General features: G+C 40.2%; 1 protein-coding gene across 3 annotated transcripts in view; it reads left to right on the forward strand.

Annotated features, from left to right (window-relative positions):
- Positions 1–17,187, forward strand: part of magi2a (membrane associated guanylate kinase, WW and PDZ domain containing 2a) — a 271,683-nt gene that overhangs the window by 200,383 nt on the left and 54,113 nt on the right. For all 3 annotated transcript variants that reach the window (XM_085436583.1, XM_085436580.1, XM_085436582.1), the window contains exon 7: positions 16,736–16,793. In XM_085436583.1, the coding sequence (XP_085292709.1) occupies positions 16,736–16,793 (58 nt within the window). The remainder of the gene's footprint in view (positions 1–16,735; positions 16,794–17,187) is intronic.

Here is a 17,187-nt window from a genome sequence, read left to right on the forward strand (position 1 = left end):
GTTGACCTCTGTATTTATTTAGCTTTCAGATATATTTCTTTTGACGATCCAAGACTTAAAGATCCGCCAGGGAAGATAATACGGTGGTGTGCACTTTGCTCTGCTTTGTAGGTTTTAGTAACTCAAAGTGTGTTTCTGTGTCAGCAGCCATACGAGATGTATGTAGTTCAGCCAAACTTCCACAGCCTGGTGACACCAGCCACCCCTGAGAGCTGAGCTCAGTTAGGAGAGAAAAGCTGCCTCTGTAAATTCGGTATTGATTGGGGGAAAGGTGTGGGCGTGTGCGTGTCCATGTTTGAACCCGAGCCATGCTCTGATAAGCACTAACAGGATCGCGGGGTGGAGTCTCTGAGGTGTGACGAGACAACAGGGAGAGAGAAGGAGGAAGAGGAGTACAGTATTAAGTCAGACTTTGAGTGTAGAGGAGAGGAGTGAAAGTGAAGAGCACACATGGAAGAAGTGCTTATGCACTGGACTTAAACCGCAATACTTAAGGTTCTTTATTACAAATTTGATAGGAGAATTGTACTGTCACCAGAGTACACTTAAGGAGGAAAATTTGTTGCTTTGTTGCAAATTATTTTCGTATCTGGTCGTATCATTTCTCTAAGTCAACTGTTATCTAGCAGTTGCGATTAAACAAAAGGCTAACAAGGCAAGAAATAAGGAGCCAGATGATCGAGCTTGTTATCTCCTAATCCTGTGAGATAATCACCAACCTTAGTCAGAGGGACTTGTGTACTTGGAAAAGTGTGAATATGAAATTTTTTTTAAATAAATGTATATAAAATAAAGTGATTAAGTGATCGACAAAGCCACTGTGACCATGCCTATGTTACACGGCTCTGAGGTAGGTTTCGTTCTGTGGAGGGAGAATTTTCTTTGCTCACAGACGAGCCGAATCTCTTACGTCAACACAAGACTAAGGAATACGAAAGCTGCCTGCATAGGTCATACATACTGAAATACACAATTCACAATTTGCTTTAAGTACTAGTGACGTGTTTAATCTTAGTATAATGCATGATATTTTAAGTGTTTTGGACGTAAAGCCTTTCATCTTAAAAGCAGCTGGTAACTGCAGCTGTCAGACAGATGTTATGCTGTTAAAATCTACAGTTTCCCTCCTAAAATGAGGTGAAATAGAGATTTAAAAAACCCCAACTGACTGTTTAGAACGTCAGCGCTGTACCTAACAGCCATATGTGAGTAAATGTTTTCACCTCTGGTGAAGACAACTTGTTCCCTCTCATGTTTAAAGTCAGTTGCAACGCATACAACCAGATTCTGTCAAAATATGCGCAGAAATGTGTGCTCGGGTTAGGGTGCTCATTCCTGCATGTTCAAAGGAGCGTCAGCTTCAGTGAAGGCAGAGCAGCTGACATCACAGGCGCCTTGTAGTTACATAACTCGCTCTATATTTCTCCCTCACTCTTTCTGCCTATATTTTTTCTCACCTCCACTCTCTACCTCTATATCCTCTATATCATCCTCTCTCCCTCGTGTCCTCGTGCCTCTTCTTTTTTGTTTTGGTTTTAAAAAAAAAACTAGGACAGGCTTTTTACAGAACCTCCCTCTTTGCTTTTATTCCCACTCTCTCACTTAAAATTGCCTGGTTGTGTTTTTTTTTTTTCTATCCTGCCAAATATTTGTTGGCCTGGAAAAAAATAAACTGAATGGGCCATACTCTTGTCTCACCTCTTTACTTATTCAGCTGGTTTTCTCCCTTTTATTTGCCTTCACAGGTAAAGAGAAAGAGAATTCCCCCGATAAGTAAACTAAAAGCAGTTTGTTCTCACTGTTTCTTCATGTTTACTTAGCTGTCAGTTTGTCCTATCTGGAGAAGATATGCTATATATCAGGGGAAGTTATACTACATACAGTATAACGTAGTGTATGAATAGACGCATAAATTGCAGGGAGGGATTATTACTCTGATCGTGCTTAATCGTATTACAGCGCCTCTTGTCTTTTGCCTCTGTGAATCCCAAAAGACGGGGCTCGTGCATACAGAGGGCAGCAAACGCAGACAAGTAATTACATTCTGGTCATGTGAGGAGCTTCACGGCCAAACACACAAAGTTATTATCGTGTCTCACAGGCTAGCTTTGGGCTCACACTTCCTTCTTGTGCTCTCTCCAGGGGAACTAGCAGGACCAGCGTTTTACTCGTTTTTCTTTGCTTTTCTCACATCTGCAATTTAAAAAAAAAAAAAAAAAAAAAACGGCATCCAGTGCATGTATTTGTGTGTCCCTCCGATACTTCATCACTTCTGTCCAGATGGGACAGCGCTACTCCAGCCTGGGAAATGCCATCTCTCCTTTCGCTGTGATGTCAATTTAGCCAGCTCAGCGGGACTTTGTAGATCGATTTTGTGATTTTTGTGGGGTGCAGGGTGTTGTTTGTGAATGTGAAGACACACTCACCCTGCAGTGAGTGTGTGTGCACTTCTACAGGTGAGTTATTATAGATGGCGAAACGCAGCGCCCTCCTTCACCTTGAGCCTTTCTGCAGCAGTCGGGAGCGGAGTCGGAGGGGTTGGGGATGGCAGGCGTAGATGTCGACAGCATGATTGATGGGTGTATTTTGAGAACATCCCCAGCAGAGCATGCCTGAGGCCTGGAGATTGGATGCAAGGAAGACTGTGTGGCAGGTGTTTGTGTGACATGCAGCTTCTGAATTAAATGTCATTGTGTGAATAACAGTGTAAATACCAGCACTGCACTTTTTTTAAATTAGCATAAATAAACCTAGATGATATATACAATACTGCATTAAGGTAATTTATGTTGATTTATGATGATTTTAAGGATACCTTTAAGCATTATTATTTATTTTCTTTTGAAAAAATGAGACAAAAAGCAAAATGAACCTAAGACTGTGCCACAGAGCTTCCCTGGTGCCCAAAGTTATTAAAGGATACTAACAATCAAAAGGTCACACCGTTATATCCCTCCACACGGGTATTGAAGTTCAGGAAGTAGCAGAATATGACCCACATAATTCTGCTGCCCAGAATAGTCAGTAGTGCATTAAATGTGTACTACTCCACAGCAACGATCCAATGCATTATTTACTTTTGTTTGAGTAATGTTTGCTGCAAACTACACTGTCCGGCTATGATAGGAAAATACTGAGCCTTTTTTAAAAGTGGAGCTATATTTGTGTGCGTTCTATAAAAGATTTACTTCTTCAAAAGGAACTGTTGGGTTTGGGTCTGAGAGCCAAAAAGAGGGTAAAGAGCTGAGAGAAAGATTAATTTATAGACTTTTTAAACTCCATTTTCCTTTTTAATTCAAATATTCAGAGCCGATTTTAATACTTGAGATCGAGGTGGATGTCTTTGCAAAGTGTGAAAACTACAGGGAAGACCGGCATTGTTTTTGGACTTTCCACTATGATTTATGGTGGAAAGCACTGTGCTGCAAAGTTATTAATGGTTTTTTTCATTACCCATGGCCTACCATACCACGCCAATGGGTTTCTTTGATTTACAAAAGTAGCATTTCTTTGTAATGACAGTAGACTCACAGTTGCGCTTATTTTTCTTAACACATCTTTGGCTGTTCATCATCTGTATCGGAAATGGATGGTTCATTAAAGTTTAAAGCTTTCCGAGTGTACTTGCACTTTATTATGTTAAAAGAAGGATATAATTTGTATGGGTTATTATGCAGTGGTGGCACATTTTCTGTGGTCTATGAGGCAAAATAAGAGTGACACCCGTGATTTAGATGTCAAGTAAGCTCACTTTAAAGTGCTTTGTCTGTGACTTTTAAAAAAAGAACAGTACATAATTCTGCTGATTCAGGTCTGTGTTTGTTATGTTCTTCTGTACTTAGATATCAGTGTCAGATTAGGAACCAGTCAGATGCTTATCTGGGCAAATATCCATACAGCCAATCACACAGCAGCAACTTGTTTCATTTAGTCATGAAGAAATGGTCAAGACCTGCGAAGGTCAGACCAGCCATCAGAATGAGTAAGAATAGTTGGTCTGAGTATTTCAGAAACTGCTCATCTGCTGAGGCATTCTCAGATATTTTTAGATATCTCTAAGTCTGACAAAGAGAAAATATCCAGTGCAGCAGTTCTCTGGGTGAAAATGCCTTGTTGTGTGCCAGAGATCAGAGGAGAATCCTTCAAGCTGATAGGAAGGCTACGGTAACTCAAATTATGTCTCATGACAATAAACGTATGTAGAAGTGTACAGCACATCCGGTCTTGAAGCAGATGGGCTACAGCAGCAGACAACCACACCGGATGGCACTCCTTTCAACTAAGAGCAGGAAACTGAGACTACAATTTGCACTTGCTCACCAGGGGGTCTTGATTTGTGCTGTAGCATTTGGTAGGCAGGATCAGAATTTTTTTATAATCAGCATAAAAACATGGATCCATCCTGCCTTATATCAATGATTCGGGCGTAATGATGTTCTGGATATTTCTTTTGGTACACTTTGAGCCCCTTGTACCACCTGAGTATCATTTTAATGCCACAGCCTACCTGAGTATTGCTGACCAAGTGCATCCCTCTGTGACTGCCGGGTACCCATCGTCTGATGGCTGCATTCATGTCACAAAGCTCAGATCATCTCAACCTGGTTTCATAAACATGAAAGTGTAACGGCTACAGTAGCAAGGTGTGCCTAATAAATGTCTGAGTGGATCATTTGATCTAAAATTAAGCATTTTTATATCAGTTAGTTTATACAAACTTGTTTACAGAGGTATGTGAACAAAGTCTACCCTAATACATTATTTTATGTTATTCACAGCATCCTGGAGGCTATAACGAAACACTATACTCTACATAATTACCTTGTTTAACACCTAACAAAAGGATTTCACAAATTTTTCTCTGACCCCAGCAGGATGAAAAAAGAGTGCTTCGGAGGGTAACGCTAGAAACAAAAAATAAAAAGGAGAAAGCGTGCGCTTGTCTGTTTGCAGCTGCATGCAGCTGTAAGTGTTTTTCCCAAAGAGTTTATCCAAATAAACCCGAACTTTGGAGACAACAGAGGAGGGGATAAGTGCCAGGTCACACTTCAGTACATCTCCTCCTGTCACTGGAATGCCCTGATAAGGTACAAGCTTGTGAATTCTGCTTTTTTTCCTCACTTTTATTCTACTGCTTAACTGTTGTCTGCTTGCTTTGAGTTAGAGACCAGTGAGACACTGAAGTAGAGCAAAGGAAAGGAGGGTTTCCACGCCACGCAGGTGCATTTAAAAGGAAAACAAGCTGTGGAAAAAATGGCAGCTCATTGAAATGGAGAAATATACAACAGAGGAAAACACTGCTGCCAGCAAGTGACACAATTAACTGATTTGTTGTCAAAGCCACGGCTGTTGCTTTGACTTTTCCTGTCACGGCGCAGATGTATTGGTTTATTAATCATCTTCTGAAAGACTGAGTAAACAATCTTTGCCCAGTAGGAAAAAAATATGTGTGGTATATATCTGTTGGACCCGCATGTGACAAATACAGCAGTAAATCATGAGCACATCACTGTGTATCAAACCCTGTCACAGCCTGTGTGGTTTTAAATCACTGTAAGCAGATTCAGCCGTATGATTAACTGACAGCTGTTAGAATGACTCAGCTTGTGCAGTTGTCCCCGGGGAGCCATAGCTTGTTGGCCATGTAGTCACAGAAACATATGCACATGCTGAACTACAAGTTTGCTGCACTGATAGTAAAGAGCCGCCAAAATTTAAACACTCCATGAAAGGCAGTGTAGTTGCTGGACTTGAAGTTCATGACTGATAGCAAGAAGATTCATAAAATTTGTGATGGGAGCAGCAGATCGCTTACTTGTGTGGAGCAAAGCACAACTATCCACCAGTGTGACGCACCGACTAAAGAAAAAAGGAGGGGGCGATTTGTCAGTAGATCGGTCTTATGGTCTCAGCTGGAGCTAGGATGTCAACAGCCCCTCAGCCCAAGTGCATCATGTCAAGAGGAGTTAGCTAATGCTAACATGGTGCCAAGCAAGCTGAGGACACATTTAGAAACCAAGCATCCTTTCTGTCAGGAGCACAGGAAGCAGGAGCTTTTTCTGGACCGTGTCAGTGTGTCTGATGAGTTGATGCAGGTGATTTCTCTTGTAGTGGAGCTTATTGCAAAATTTAAGAAAAAGTCATGCAAAGTTAAAAAGCTGCAAATGGGGTATCTAAAATGATTTTGTCTTTTAGTATACTGATAAGAAGTACTGCCAACATGTTTGTTGCATTAAAATTTTAGCTTACCCTTTGGTGTTTCTTAAGCATTTAACATTTGAAAACCACAGATCTAACTTCCAAAGCACAGACACTGACGCATTTCAGTTAGATTTTTTTGTTAAAGAAATAAAGTCCTGTAGAACGCACAGTTATTTTCTTTCCCTATAAAACATTTGCATGACAGTTTTTGCTAAAATCATTTAAACTTACATTGTTTAAATACATTTTTAACTTATTGAACCTAGCATTAGCCCACAATTACAGTACATTGGGTTATAAAATCTGATCTTGACCGCATCATGGGATGACCCAGCTGATACCTTCCCGTACAGGCTGTGCCTCCGCAAGCCGCTTTGTAACCCACCTCCACCTTAGTCCTTTGCCCATGATTTTGTGTCCAAAGGAAAGTGTACCCCTCTGTTCAAGGACAGACAAAAAAAAAGCCTTTTTATTACTTCACCTGAAGAAAGCGTGCTTCCACATAATAACTAGGATTTCGATTTTTCTGCTTCTGTGTGCCCCTCTGACAGACAGCACGTCCCTGTCTTTGTTAATATTTTTCATATCTACTATCATCGATGCTTGTTGTTTTCCGTACTGGAGGGTCTGGTTTCTTCCCTTCCAAACAGAAGGGGAGAGCATGTCACCAAATGTAGATTACTGCAGATGGAATAACAATTTTCGCCTTTTTCAGTTTACCACCATATTAACAGTTTTTATCTTCCCTCTCTTTGTCGACTCATTGTTATATTCCTTGATGTGATATTCCTACACTTCCTGATAAAGGAAGAATAAGTTAGCAACCCCCACTTTTCCAGCCTCCTTTTTTTAAAATGCCTTCTGTTCTTCTGCTCTAGTGTGACAGAAAATGGTAAACTGCGCTTGTCTTGCAGGTGAGGCTTTTTCTGCTACGTCTTGTTTGACCATCAACAAGCCCAGAAAGTCTCAGAAATCATCCGACGGGGCCGGTGAGCAGCTCTCAAAGCGCACAGGCCCCCTTTGATTGCGGTTTTGATTATGACAGACAGGATAGTCATTATCAGCACAAAACTGTAGAGTATTTTTTTAAGTGCTGATTGGAGAGGCAGCTGAGTTCATGAATTATAGGTTAGACTGACTGAGAAAATATTGAGACTGAGTTCATCATCACTTTCAGGTCTTCTGAAAATATTCAGTTTCAGTCACAACCAAGTAGGTTTAGCTCTTTGTTGTTTGGTGGTTCCTGAGAGAAATAATGATGGCGGCGTTATGAAGAAAAAGACTTGAAGAGAGCAGGAAGACCTTCGCTTAGATATATACATTTACATAGACACGGTTCATTACATACTAATGTTTGAGTGTTAAATGTTCCTGATTTTTCCATTCAGGCTTTTAGTACTGCAAATTTCTGCTGAGCTTCACAGTGGGCCGTGGATAATCTTAAAATAAATGGCTCCGTTTTTCTGCAAACACCACTATTTATCATTTTGAACAAAGTGGGTGTTGAATTCACAGGTAGTCTAGTATATTAATGTTCAATTGAGCAAGTGGGCAGCAAGTTCTGTCCCTGCGACAAAAACAAATAGTGCTAATACCTTATTTCATCTGCCGAGACATGCTGGCTTTAAATGTGTGCACAATGTGGTTCTTCTTTCTGCAGTAGCTGATGTCTACAGTGGGATTTTTACCAGACAGGCAGAGTTTTTGTTGCAAGCCAAGTCAAGTCAAGTTGCAGTAGACAGATGCCAGGTAAAGGCTTAAAAAGGTTCAATAAGTTATCATATTTTTCTTTTTTTACACTTCTTTATATGCTTTACAAGTTGCTTTTTGCTTTTATTGTGAAATAGTCACAGGAAATGCTTTTATCAACCAGGTTAGCCTCACTGTTAAAAATGCATTTAAAAAAAAACAAGATGCTGATTATTTATTGAGGTTTTAAATATTGGAAGAGAATAGCTGTGCAAACAGCTGGCTGATGAGTACTTTGCTTTTACTCTGTAGCTCGGCAACCAAATTTTCTGTGTCCTGCTAAGAGGCCAATTTATTGACTGACACCTTTATTAATGTGAGGTTGTTTGTTGAGCTCCACTGCAAACACAGTTGACCAAAAGCCTTGAACGTTGGCTTTAGTATTGAATGAAAGATACAATAAAAAGTGTTGAAAAAAGAAAGTATTTTTTTTACAGCTACAGTTAGGATGTGAAAATGTACAAGGCCTCTTTATCTTTAAAAAAAAAGTTATTTTATCTTAAAATAAAGCAATATGCAGATAAGTCGTTTCTTTGTATCTATAAAATGCTTTAAGGAGAAAATTATTTCTATCCATCATCCCTCTACCGCTTATCTGGGGCCAGGTTGCGGGGAGGGCAGACCTCCCTCTCCCCGGCCACCTCCTGCAGCTTGTCCGGGCGGGGGACCAAGGCATTCCCAGGCCAGCCGAGAGATTTAATCTCTCCAGCGTGTCCTGGGTCTGCCCCAGGGCCTCCTCCAGGTGTGACATGCCCGGAACACCTCACCCAGGGGGCATCCTTGTAAGATGTCCGAACCACCTCAACTGGCTCCTTTCGATGTGGAGGAGCAGCGGCTCTACTCTGAGCCCCTCACGGATGGCTGAACTTCTCACCCTATCTCTAAGGGAGAGGCCAGCCACCCTTCGGAGGAAGCTCATTTCTGCCGCTTTCATCCGCGATCTCGTTCTTTCAGTCACTACTGTAGGCACGTAGATCGACCAGTAAATTGAGAGCTTCTGCGGCCACAGCACCGTCTGTCAGTCTCACGTTCCCTTCTCCCGTCACTTGTGAACAAACCCCAAGATACTTAAACTCCTCCACTTGGGGCAGGGACTCATCCCTGACCTCCCTGAGAAAATTATCTGATTGATTTAAATAAGTATTTTATGTGTGTCTGTCTTTAAAACAGCGTGTGATTGGCTTTTTAGATGTTTTCATTAAGCATTAAGCAGTTGAACCTCATACCTAATACAGTTACCTGTTTCTTTTTTAGCTGACAGTTGGTGATGGGTTTCAGGCTCAGTTGTGCAGTTAAACCTAATATTAGAAGTCACTTCAGTCACTGGACATAAAGTTAATTGTCTCTTCACACGTTTGCACATTTGTGACTTCTGCCTGTAATTTAAGGATCTATTACCACTTGTTTCAGACTTCTTCTTGGTCTGACTATATATATATATGGGTTCACTGTTATGTTTAAGAATAAACTTAGCCTTAATCAGATGCCTCCCTTATGTAAAAAGTGTCTTGGATGATCTAGTTGTCTTATTGTGATGGATAAAAATAAAAGTATTAAAAGCTTTCACAGAGCTGCAGGGAATGTGCCTCTGAATACAGACCAGGTGGCAATTCAAAAAGAAGCTGAAATAATTAAGCCGGTATTGTAGTATTGAAACAGCTTCTTTGTCGTCCGTGGCCTTTCATACACTTTTCAGCTTAAATTTGAAGTTTAGAGAATTGATGCTGGGCTGCTACTTACAAAGAATGCAATCTGCAGTAGGTAAGTCTAAGCTTTTGCGACAACAACGGTCCATTTATTTCTTGTTAGATCTTTATATATTGTGTATTTCATTGAATTATTGAGCTGATTTTGTGTTCTCAAATGTGTTTTTCATACCTTCTGTCAGTTAGTGGACTTTGTGCCAGTGTTGATCAGTAGAAACGTACATTAATCAGCTGAGAGAAGTTTCTCCCAGTAGGTTCAGTGATCGAGCCTGAGCCTGAGCCCTCGAGTGGGCTGCATTCAAAGGTGACATGATAGATGAAGCCCTGTGCAGTGCACTATCCGGTAAGACAGAACTTTAATTTTTGGTGACTACAAAAGGCTCAGGGCACTGAAAATGATTCAGTTCACCTTGTTTGCTTTTCAAAAGGTGGAAAAATGAAAGAATGGGGGGGGGCAAGAAACAAGGTCCTGGTGAATCCCTGCGGTGTTTGAGGGCTGTGTGGTTCGCCAACTTCTTTGTAAGACCAAATTGGAAAAAGTAGAATAAAAAATACACTTGTGAGCGTGAAACCTGACTTCAAAAAGTTTTGGCGAGACTGCATGTGGTAAGGTAATGTAAGATAAAAGGATACTTTTGGAAGGACGAAAGCGAGAGAAAGAGGAAAGAGAGATTATGGAGCATAATAGTGGCAGAAAATATGGGAAGATGCCAGGATACCTCCTGCTGGTAGTAAGAGGCGCTCCACCTGTGACTGCAGGATGAATGTGGTGGCATGACTAGCAGTCGTAAACATTTTTCCCCTCGCTTCAGGGCTTCATAATAAGAGCTCCTACCTGAAAATTCTACACTGGCTTGACATTTCCTTCCACTGATAAGAAGCATTGGTTTTATATTGCATACACAATATAAACACACACACACACACACACACACACACACACACACACACACACACACACACACACACACACACACACACACACATTCGCCCAACTTGTCCCTAGGAGTGAGTGCTTCATTGCAGGCTGCTGACAAAGAGGTTATAGACTACACTCAGTGGAGCCAGACAAAAGAAAGCGAGCAAAGAGACAATCCTCCTAAGTTCAGCATTTATCATCATGCTGCACAGTAACAAAAACAGCACTGCAGTGTGGGCGCATTTGTGTAAAGCATGTAAGGCACTGAGGCCATAATACCACATGAACACATTAAACAAAGACTATGTAAGTAATGCTGAATTATAGCCAGTAATCACAAGTAGCAGCTAGCAAAGACATTAAAACAGTAAAGAAAAGTGTTTAAGTCTGCAAACTGACTTCCCCTGTTTCATAAGGTTTATTCGCTAAGAGAGGAGGTAAATAACTATCATTGGAAACGCATGAATCCGTTCCCTTGAATTGATTTGGGAGTAAAATGATTTTGCTGCAAGGAAGTCTTATCAGCAAGAAACATGAGTAATCAGGGAATCAGAGAGATATAAACATTTGTTATCAACAGTTAGTTTAGACAATCTACAACCCCAATTCCAAAAAAAAGTCGGGAAGTTGTGCAAAATCTAAAATAAAAACTGAACACATTGATTTGCAACTCTCAATATTTTATTCACAATAAAACACAGAAAACATGTCACATTTTTAAACTGAGAAAATGTAGAAGTTTAATAATAAATTTGGTTATTTTGAATGCCTCACTAGTTGGTTACTTGGCACTAAAAAGAAAAAGCTAAAGAAATCTTTTGCAGCTGATTACAATAATTGGCAACATGACTGGGTACAAAAGGAGGATCTTAGAGGCAGAGGTTCACCGATCAGCAAAAAGCTGTATCTACAAATTCAGAAAAATGTTCCTCAAGAGAAAATTGTGAAGAGTTTGAATATCTCATAATATACAGTACATAATTTCATCAAAAGACTCGAGATTCAAGACTCTAGAGAAATCTGTGTCCAAGGGCAAGACAGAAAATCAATGTTGGATGCCTGTTTTCATCTGTCCCTCAGTGGCACTGCATTATTCTGCATGATTTTATTGCTACATGGGCTCAGGACTACTTCCAGAAATCACTGTCTGTGAAGACAGTTAACCATGCCATCCACAAATGCAGGTTAAATCTCTGCCATGCAAAGAAGAAGCCATATGAGAGCATGATCCAAAAACGTCACCATCTTCTCTGAGCCAAAGCTCATTTAGAGGGGATGGAGGCAAAGTGGAAAACTGCTCCATGGTCAGACAAATCAAAATTTAAAATTCTTTCTGGAAAACATGGACAGCAATAAAGAGGAAAAGGACCATTTAGCTCGTTATCTGCGCTCAGTTAAAAAGCCTCCGCCCCGACGTCTAGCAGCTTGCACATCTAGAAAGGCACCATCAGTGCTGAGTGATACACTATAGTGCCAAAAGTATTCACTCAGCCGTCCAAATCATTGAATTCAGGTGAATCACTTCCACAGGTGTATAAAATCAAGCAGCTAGTCATGCAGACTGCTTCTACAAACGTTTGTGAAAGAATGGGTCGCTCTCTGGAGGTCAGTGAATTCCAACAAGTCATGAAATTTGCTTTTAGTGGTTTTTCTCAACAGCAGTAAACATCGGCATCAGATTCAAATAGTGCTAATTTTTTCTTAACCCTTTATTGCTAAGTGTTTCTCATTTTTTTTATGTTATTGTGAGGTTTTTTGAGACCTTTACGTCATTACTGGGATTTTTCTTTCCTGAAAAAAATAATTCATGTAAATTAATAAATTAATGTAGCAAATGTAGCAAAAATATACAAATGTATGTAAAATAATATTTCTTTTTTTTTTAAGTTTCTCAGAAGGTTCAATAAAAAAAATTGCATTTTCTGGCAATTATTTTGTAGTTCAGGCTTAAACTGTTTAAACATCTGATTTGTCACTTTCATAGTTTGGGTAAAATATTTCTTTAGGAGATATTTACTTTCTATTTATATTTTCTGTGCTTTGTAGCTATCTCGTTTCCAGTGACTCCATTATTTTACTACTTGTGTATTTTTACCCTCAGACTTTAGTGCTATGTTGCTGTGTTGCCAGATTTTAGTGTTTGAGAACTGTTGTCAGAAATGAGTCAAAAGAATAATAATAAGAGCCAAGTTTTAATAAAATCAAACTATCCTTAACAGAGAATCAATTTGTCTTCTTCTTGTTATTGAAGCCAGGGACTGTTTTTGTTTCTGTAAATATTCTGTGGACGCTTTAATAGAAAAGCTTTTCATTAGAAGAGTGCTGGGATGCATGACTGAGTCCTTTGATCTCCTGTGTGTGTGTGTGTGTGTGTGTGTGTGTGTGTGTGTGTGTGTGTGTGTGTGTGTGGAAAATAACTAAAGGGGTTATACCTCTGAACATGAGTGTAAAGTAAGTAATATAATTTGTATGTACTTTGTATACAGGTGTGTAGAACTTAGCAAAGGTCTAGTTAAAAAAACAAAAACATTAACTCTATGAAATGTTGCTGTTCACAGAAGGAATTCCCATGGGCTGTCAACCTGCTCACAGCACTGCTGTATCACTCACAACCGTGTGCGCGTGCGCGTGCAGGAAAAAATAGTGCATCTTATGAAACTTTAATCATTTGTTTGGAGGAGATGGGGGCATGGGTACAGAGAGGCATATGGCACGTACACTCCTTAGCATTGGTGCAATAGTGCTGTCTGCTACAGAGGAGCAGTATGCACTCAATCGAGTCTGCTAACTAGGTCAAGGGGTGATATTTAACACACTGAACAGAGTGACCATAGATTGTATCATATCTTTGGTGAATCCCTGTTTATGTGTCTTTGTCACAAGCTGCAGTCGGGCCTACAACAAGCTGCAAAGTCCAGGAGAGCCTGAGGTGCTTTAGTTCTCCCTCTGGTTGCCTCCCTTTCTGATTAGGAAGCATTTTCTCTGCTGTTATCTCTGCTCTCATCCTGATTAACTTTGCATTGTCACTAATCAAAGCTGGTCTGAATCTAAGCCGAGCAGGACCGGAACACACTGTCCCCGAGCTCCACGCTAGATTCAGCTTAGATTCTATTTCAGTACGAGCCTCTAACAGTGAGTACCCAAGCTGGTATTCAATGATTACAATATCATGCTAAAATTCTGCAGTCTACATGTGGGAATATGTTTTAAATGCTAATTGCTCATATCCTGGAAAGCAAAGGGGGGAACTCCTTCTAGGCATTTTTTTAAGAGATGTGTTCTGCCAGTGAGCTGTGGGTATAGAAAAGAGGAGATGGGGCAAAACTTTCAAAGTCCTGTCCGGTATGACCGATAACTGTCAGAGCTGGAAGGAAGATCTCCTTTGATCACTGCAGCGTGTTCTGCAGCACATCTCACGTATAGAAAGAGGCCAAGGTGCACTCACTCTGTTCAAAAGTTATACACCACTTTGTGTAAAAAAGTAAAGCTCTCAGTCTGACCAGGTAGTCAATGCCAGCTGTTACAACTGCTTTTTTAGGCATTGCCAAAATCTTGTTTTGACATTTATGGATCATTTATCAATTCTAGAAGATTAATCACAAAGGGGATTTTCAGATTGTTCTTTCCTGCGAGGTTACATTTGTTGCTTTGAGTGATATTCCCAAACATGTATTGCATGGATTTCCTCTCGTTATAAAAAGTTATACACATTATACTTTTCATTTAGAAGTGTTAGATGAAGGTTTTCGTTTGTCAGCGCAACGAGGTCCTCCAAATCGTAGCGTTTCAATTTAATTTTGCTCGTTAACTCATAATGTTCTCATTTAATTAGGTTTTTCTGTGGTAAATCCATCCAATGTTGTTCTGTGGAGGGTTTGGTGGGCATGACTCACATCTGTTGTTTTGGCCTCTGTGGCAGTTTGAGAGTTCAGGTGATTTGGGTTTTGTTTTTTTTAGAAATGGAGATACATTTTAGGTTCAGTTGAAATTAGCTTCCTGCAAATATCATCCCAGAATACATATCATTAAATATATTTGCATATATTTTATGTGCTGTTAACTCATAGTCTGTGTTTTATGTATAGACTGTATATAAAATATGAACAACGCTACAGTGACTTACGCCACCTGGTTTGTGAACTTACATTTTGATGCTTTGACTTTATCTTAATGGTCTTGATGGAGCCATTTGCCACCCTGAGATGATGGAGTTCTTAATTATCAAGCAAGCTTGGCTATCCAGGTTCATCTGTAGACTGCGAAGTTTCATCACACAGACATACATATCTGCTAATTAGATTAAGTAACGGACTAATAAAATGCTGGAATCTCCTTCACTTAAACTGGGCTGTAAATTAACACATATTACCACAAAGCTCCAGTACACCATAATAATAACAGGAAGGGAAATACAGGAATATTATCTATGGAGACCAAAGGTATTTCATTATACCTGACTTAAACACGTTTCTGTCTTTTACACAGGCATAGAGGCTCTGTTATAGGCACTGAGGCAGGTATTTCTTGGGCCCTTGCCTGCTTTCATACTGGACGGGCCACAGGCTAACACATAGGAAAAAAGCAACCATTCACACTCAAATTCACACCTACGGGCGGTTTAAAATCGTCCATTAGCTTAACCCCATGCATATCTTTGGACTCTGAGGGGAAGCGGAAGTACCACCAGAGTAGTAGAGCAAAGTCCTGCTGACCTGGGGGGAACATGCAAACTCCATACAGAGAGACTGCTGCGAGGCAACAGTGCTAACCACCGCACCACTGTGCTGCCCTATCATACAGCAGCAATCAATAATATCAATAGCATCATCCCCACGTTTGATTAGCACCATGGACAGCAACTGCAGTTAGAGGTTGGGGAATGGACACATTTAGTCAAGCTTACCAGGCTACATTAACAGAAAGACAACTGTAATGTCTGCAAGCATGGAAGAAAACAGAGAAGCCCATTAACAACAGGTCCTCAGACTGACGAGCTAATCTGTTTATAGAATTCATGATTCAACAATCATTTCTAATGGAGCAGCTTCTACATATATCACACATATATATTACAGTATGAACGCAGCAAGTATGCCTGCCATGTAATCCAGAGATGCTCGTTGGATATTTATGTCAACCGGGCCTCCCCTACCTTCTGAGCCCTTGGGAAAGTTACACCTTTATGGCACATTTATCCTCCCTGCATTGGTCGCTTCGCACGCTGATGATGACATCGTCAAGCAGCCACAATCATTTAAGCTCGCCGTTATGGCGCTTTTGTCCATTTGTAATCTTCTCCAGACTGCTGCAGAAATCTTCCTCCATGAGTTCCGTCTCATCTGGGAATACTTGTGCTTCCATATGCACGTGTCATATAAATGTCAGTCACAGGGTTTGAATCAATTGTTGTGCCAGCCTCAAGTGGCCACTCATGGAACTGCAGTTTTTTATTAGTTCTGTGCTGGCTGCATTGCTTACACCAAGAGTTTGCTCTTTAATTAATATGTCATTTAGATGCTTATCACAAGTGTTGTATTGTTTGATATGACATTTACAATATCTGTGATGTACTGTTTATTATTGGGAACTTAAGCCAGTCCCTAACTCGTGACATTTGGAGGTGAAATGAGAGTAAAACTTCACTAACATGTTGAGATATAATACCCTGACAGTTTGTGCTCATTCTAGTTTTATTCTGTTAATTTATGGAAAATGTTCCCATATTTTTAAAGTATATTTACAGCCTGGTGAAGATGCAGGACATAAATATTTTACCGATTTAAATTCAGCCACTAGATCTAACAGCGTTTGGTGCAGTTTTACAACTTTTTTCTGAAAGAAGTTTGCATTTGATGCACGTCAATGTGACAAGTTGCAAAGGAAACATAGCTAGATTTTAATCTTGTGTCTTATTGCCATAAGTTATTTTTTTTATAAAAGATGAAATTTCCAAAATATAGATGAGAAATAATCCTTCCAGTTATCATGCTAATGTACCATCAAATCACTGACGATTACCAAACAGTAAAATGGCACTGTAAACTTAATCTGCCACGGACATTTTTTTCATGCAACATCAACATGCTGATGCAAGTTCACTGAATAAACAAGTCCTTCATTATCGCTTCTGTTCTTTTTGTTGTTGTTGTTTTTTTAACAGAGCTTCCGTACGGCTGGGAGAAAATCGATGACCCCATTTACGGCAGCTACTATGTCGAGTAAGTTCAGTACATCTTTAATACATAATGACTTGCTTTTGATTTTCAGCATCACCCGCTGGTGTCGCATTAATCATATTTATTAGGAGCAAACTGGCGATGTAGCCAGAAAAGAGTTACTCTTAATGTCTGCTTGCTGACGGCTCACTGTTTGTTTGCAAGTTTATGTGCTTATCTGTAGCCCTGATCGTGCACCTGAATGCTACAGAGGAACTGCTGCAGTGGCCTGTCCTCTGTATTGAACTGCACGTCCCCTCTCTGTTTCAGGGGTGCCTTTTTTTTTCTTATTTTTTGTGGCTGGATGCTTTCCACTCTGGGGCACTGTGATGCTGCTCTATTTTTAGACTGGCAGGGGGAATTCATTTGGCTTGAGTTTGCTTTAAAAAACCTGCAG

The sequence above is a fragment of the Copadichromis virginalis genome, linkage group LG17, assembly GCF_057382275.1.
Source record: "Copadichromis virginalis isolate Kocher_CV1m ecotype Utaka linkage group LG17, C_Virginalis_male_GT1.1, whole genome shotgun sequence".
NCBI classification, from domain to species: Eukaryota; Metazoa; Chordata; class Actinopteri; order Cichliformes; family Cichlidae; genus Copadichromis; species Copadichromis virginalis.